This window comes from Poromitra crassiceps (assembly GCF_964638095.1).
Source record: "Poromitra crassiceps genome assembly, chromosome: 13".
Classification (NCBI taxonomy): Eukaryota; Metazoa; Chordata; class Actinopteri; order Beryciformes; family Melamphaidae; genus Poromitra; species Poromitra crassiceps.
Window position 1 is genome coordinate 15951488 of NC_139644.1, and position 3919 is coordinate 15955406.

Here is a 3919-nt window from a genome sequence, read left to right on the forward strand (position 1 = left end):
ACCGCTCGGGTTTTTATACATCCTAAAGGCCGATGAGTAAACCAAGGCAAGGTCTGACACGCAGGCTTAGCCTGGAGTTAATCTGCACTAACCACCTGAGGCGCACGGCCGTCATAGCTGAGTCAGCAGGGAAGGGAGATGTGGATAGCATGAGCACTCCATCAGTCACATGCATTTAGACAAAGATTAACTTTTATTGTATTTTTTTATTTTATTTTGGAAGAGACACCTTCTTCATTTTATAACTGTTTTGTTTTGTTTTTAACTTAGGGTAATAAAATGTTAGCAACTTTGAAATGCCCATAAAATATGATCATAACCATTGCATGGGCACCTGCAGGTATATATATATATATATTGAAAAGAATCCACAGCAATGGGAAGTACAGTAATATACTGGCTTTGGCCACCAGCTGTTGCTTATGAAAAAAAAAAATCAATATGTCCTATTTGTGAAGCAAAAATACTGGCGCCCTCTATAGGGAACTGAGCTGCTATTATACTGTAAGCACTCCTGTGAAAGGCATACACTGACAGTCTCAACAATTAAGACAATACCTCACAGTTAATGGTAAAGTTGAAAGTTGATAATAAGAAAGAAATATTTCACCAGGGTGATTTTTCTCCATCTGTAACTGATTCTAAAACTGTACTCTATCCTGATGAAAGCTCATTCAAAGGGCTTATTATAATGTGATTATTATTAAATGCATCTTTATATCACTATGGAGATCACAAGACTACTATTAAGGAAGACCTGCTGCTTGCTTGGAACTCTCTCCATAACTTCATTTTGGAGCAGGGGGAGGGGACTTCTCATACCAGGAATCCTAAAAAAAAAACAGAAGAAGAAAAAAAGGTTCCTGTCAATCTGCCAAGAGAGGCCTTTTTTACTGGAAGGAGGGAGGAGCCATCTGCTGCCTGCAGACACTTATGAGCGCTACTCGGTAGCAGCCAACCACTCCACTAACAAGCAACAGACAGAGCAGGCGGCACAAGTCTCCCGTGCTTAGCCGAGGATACCTTCAAATACATCTGTTTCATCCCGACAGACAGACGCGGGGCAGCTGGGAACTAGCCTTGCATTCACCAGCGACTCAAAAACACTTGGATATAATTTTTGGAAAGTTGCAAGTTTGGAGAACCAGTGAAGGTGAGGATCGCTTTTTATGTCACATTCTTATTTAAATGTAATTAATTTTACTTTATTTATTATTTTTTAATAGTCTTCTTTCACGTTTATTTTTATTTAATCCCCCCCCCCCTAAAGTAGTGAGTTTGTTCAGTGGAACCGAACCGGTGATATTATGTAGGCTACATTGCGCAATCGGGATTACGTTGTCTTTACTGGAACTGACCGTGGTGCCTGATTCCCGAGGGCTGATTAAAAAAAAAGTTTCCAAGTTTCCCCAACATTGCTTAATATGTAGCCTAACTATTTTACTGAGCTTTGATCTCTGGATGAGTTCAAACAGAATAGAAAAAGAAAGAGGGGGGAGGGCAGATAAAACGATATTAACAGTAAACCCACTCTATTGTGTTGCCAGCATATAGATGCCAGCAGATTGCCAGTAAGGGAATTGTTTGTGGCAGGAGTCGCTCCAGTTGGGTCATATCTTGTTTCTAGAGGACAAAAAGAGACAACAAAACAGTCTGGGGTTCAGGGGGAAATTATATAACCCGAGCGCTTTTTGAGAAACATGATGCACTTCCACATTTGGAATAACTAAAGCACAATCTTTCCCCGAGAGCCGCCTGCTGGGTCGAACAGGATCACGTTACCGCTCAGCCTATCACTATAAATAAATTCGGTCTGGACTATCGTATCGATGTGTGATTAAATCATGGACACAATGAACCAGTCTTTCCGATGGCTATTACAGTATTTTTGATCGGTGCTATAAAGTTTAAATCCTATGTTCAGCTGTTCTAACTCACTTCTCTCTCATCTCCTCAGGTGTTTCCACGTCCAGACGCACCGACAGCTGACCTAGAAACAGCTGTCCTCGTCTCGCTGCCTGCACCCTCCCGGGAGCCCGTGAACCTCTGGTTGACCCCACCACCTCCTCCTCTTCTCTCGTCTGTGTGGTGCTCAGCGCTCACCAGGCAGCCTAGAGTGCGGGCACAGCGCCATGGTAACCCACAGCAAGTTTGACTCCGCGATGAGCAGCAGCCCCTTCGACGCCAGCATGCGGCTGTCTCACCGTTACTTGACCTTCACCAAGTCGCAGTACCAGATGGTGCTCGCCACGGCCCACAAGCTCCAGGAGAGCGGCTTCTACTGGGGGCCCATCAACGGCAAAGAGGCCAACGCCATGCTGGCGTCCGAGTCCACCGGCACCTTCCTCGTCCGCGACAGCTCCGACAACCGCCACCTGTTCACGCTCAGCGTCAAGACGGCGTCGGGCACCAAGAACCTGCGCATCCAGTGCGACTCGGGCTCCTTCTTTCTGCAAACGGAGCCCAAGCACATCCAGTCGGTGCCGCGCTTTGACTGTGTCCTCAAGCTGGTGCATTACTACATGCCCCAGAGCAAGGTGGTCGCCCAGTCGCTGGGCAACACGACGCGCGGCGGGAACAGCTACTACATCTACTCGGGAGGGGAGAAGATCCCTCTGGAGCTCATAAAGCCACTCTCCTCCAGCCTGTCCTCCCTGCAGCACCTGTGCAGGAAGACGGTGAACGGACACCTGGACATATCGACCAAGAGCAGGGACCAGCTCCCGCGTCCTCTCAAGGAGTTCCTCCAGGAGTACGATGCTCCTATCTAAGAGGCTCGGGGAACGGCCCCGACGCTCTCGAAGTGGGCAGTGAATTAACAGTGTAATGAAGAAAGGTCCTAGAAGGTGCAACGACCATCTGCCAGCTGCGTCTTGTGTTGATGGAGTAACTTGGAGCAGGACAAGCTGGCAGAGTCACAGAGGAGGCTTGATCTGTGTGTCAAGCGGAAGCCCAGGACTGAGCTCGCCCGAAGGAGCCGTTTTGAAGCGACGAGGCTGTGAGAGAGTCCTCCTCACAGAGAACTGGGTATCGATCTCTCGCCGAGAGAGAGGGCCAACAGACAGAGCACGCTGCTATAGATCGGTGTGAAAGAGAGACCCGACAGCGCCACCATCCTCCTAAAGCCTCACTGTGTGACATAGAGAACTTACTGAAGACGTACAGTAAGTGAGGCCGTCTAGACTCTGATGACGCACGAGTCCCCCCCACCTCCACCTCCACCTCCACCTCCACTGCTGCTAACCATGGTGCTGCTGTGGGACTGTCAAGCACACACACGTCAGCCTCAGAACATTATTCCTCCAGTAAAGCGGCTGGCCCGGCTTGTATGACTGGACCGGCTTTTGATGACCTTGGATGAAAGTCATAGACACACCATCGACCCCCGATCCTGGATGTATTAGACACGTCGGTCCCTCTTCTGAGATTTCCGACCAGGCGTACGCCGGAAACTCACCGACGAAGGGAATCCAGATTTCAAATGAGTGGACATTGTTGGCCTTGTAGTTGTGTGTGTAATGCCTATTTGCACCCACCGTGAGAGGAAAGGGCTGAAGTTTTTGTCTTAACGTTACTGAAGAAGAGCATAAATACCAAATAGGGACCCTTTTAGACAAGGAAATGTGGAGAGGAGCTGTGTTTGTGATAGTTTGTTCATTTGAAGGGTTTTTATGCCAAAATTGCCTGAACTAGACAATACTTTGTTGGTAGAAAAACATGACTGAATTCAACAGGATCTTACTTGAGAGAACAACGTCACTGCTTCAAAGTTATAGATCTAAACAGAATAGATCCCGACACATCGTAAGAGTCACTTTTGGTATGCCTTCAGTACTGAGAAAATATACCCATTATACATGTGGTAGTGTTTGTGTCACAGGCAGGATACTCATTGCTTGCAACTGAATGTATTAAATAT

General features: G+C 47.3%; 1 protein-coding gene across 1 annotated transcript in view; it reads left to right on the plus strand.

Annotated features, from left to right (window-relative positions):
- The first annotated feature begins 979 nt into the window (after positions 1-979).
- Positions 980-3919, plus strand: part of LOC310787354 (suppressor of cytokine signaling 3-like) — a 3157-nt gene continuing 217 nt past the window's right edge. Inside the window, exons 1-2 of the mRNA XM_083648750.1 lie at positions 980-1153; positions 1958-3919. The exon at positions 1958-3919 is cut by the window's right edge and continues 217 nt beyond it. Coding sequence (XP_083504876.1) covers positions 2133-2771 — 639 coding nt within the window. The 5' untranslated portion in view covers positions 980-1153; positions 1958-2132 and the 3' untranslated portion in view covers positions 2772-3919. The remainder of the gene's footprint in view (positions 1154-1957) is intronic.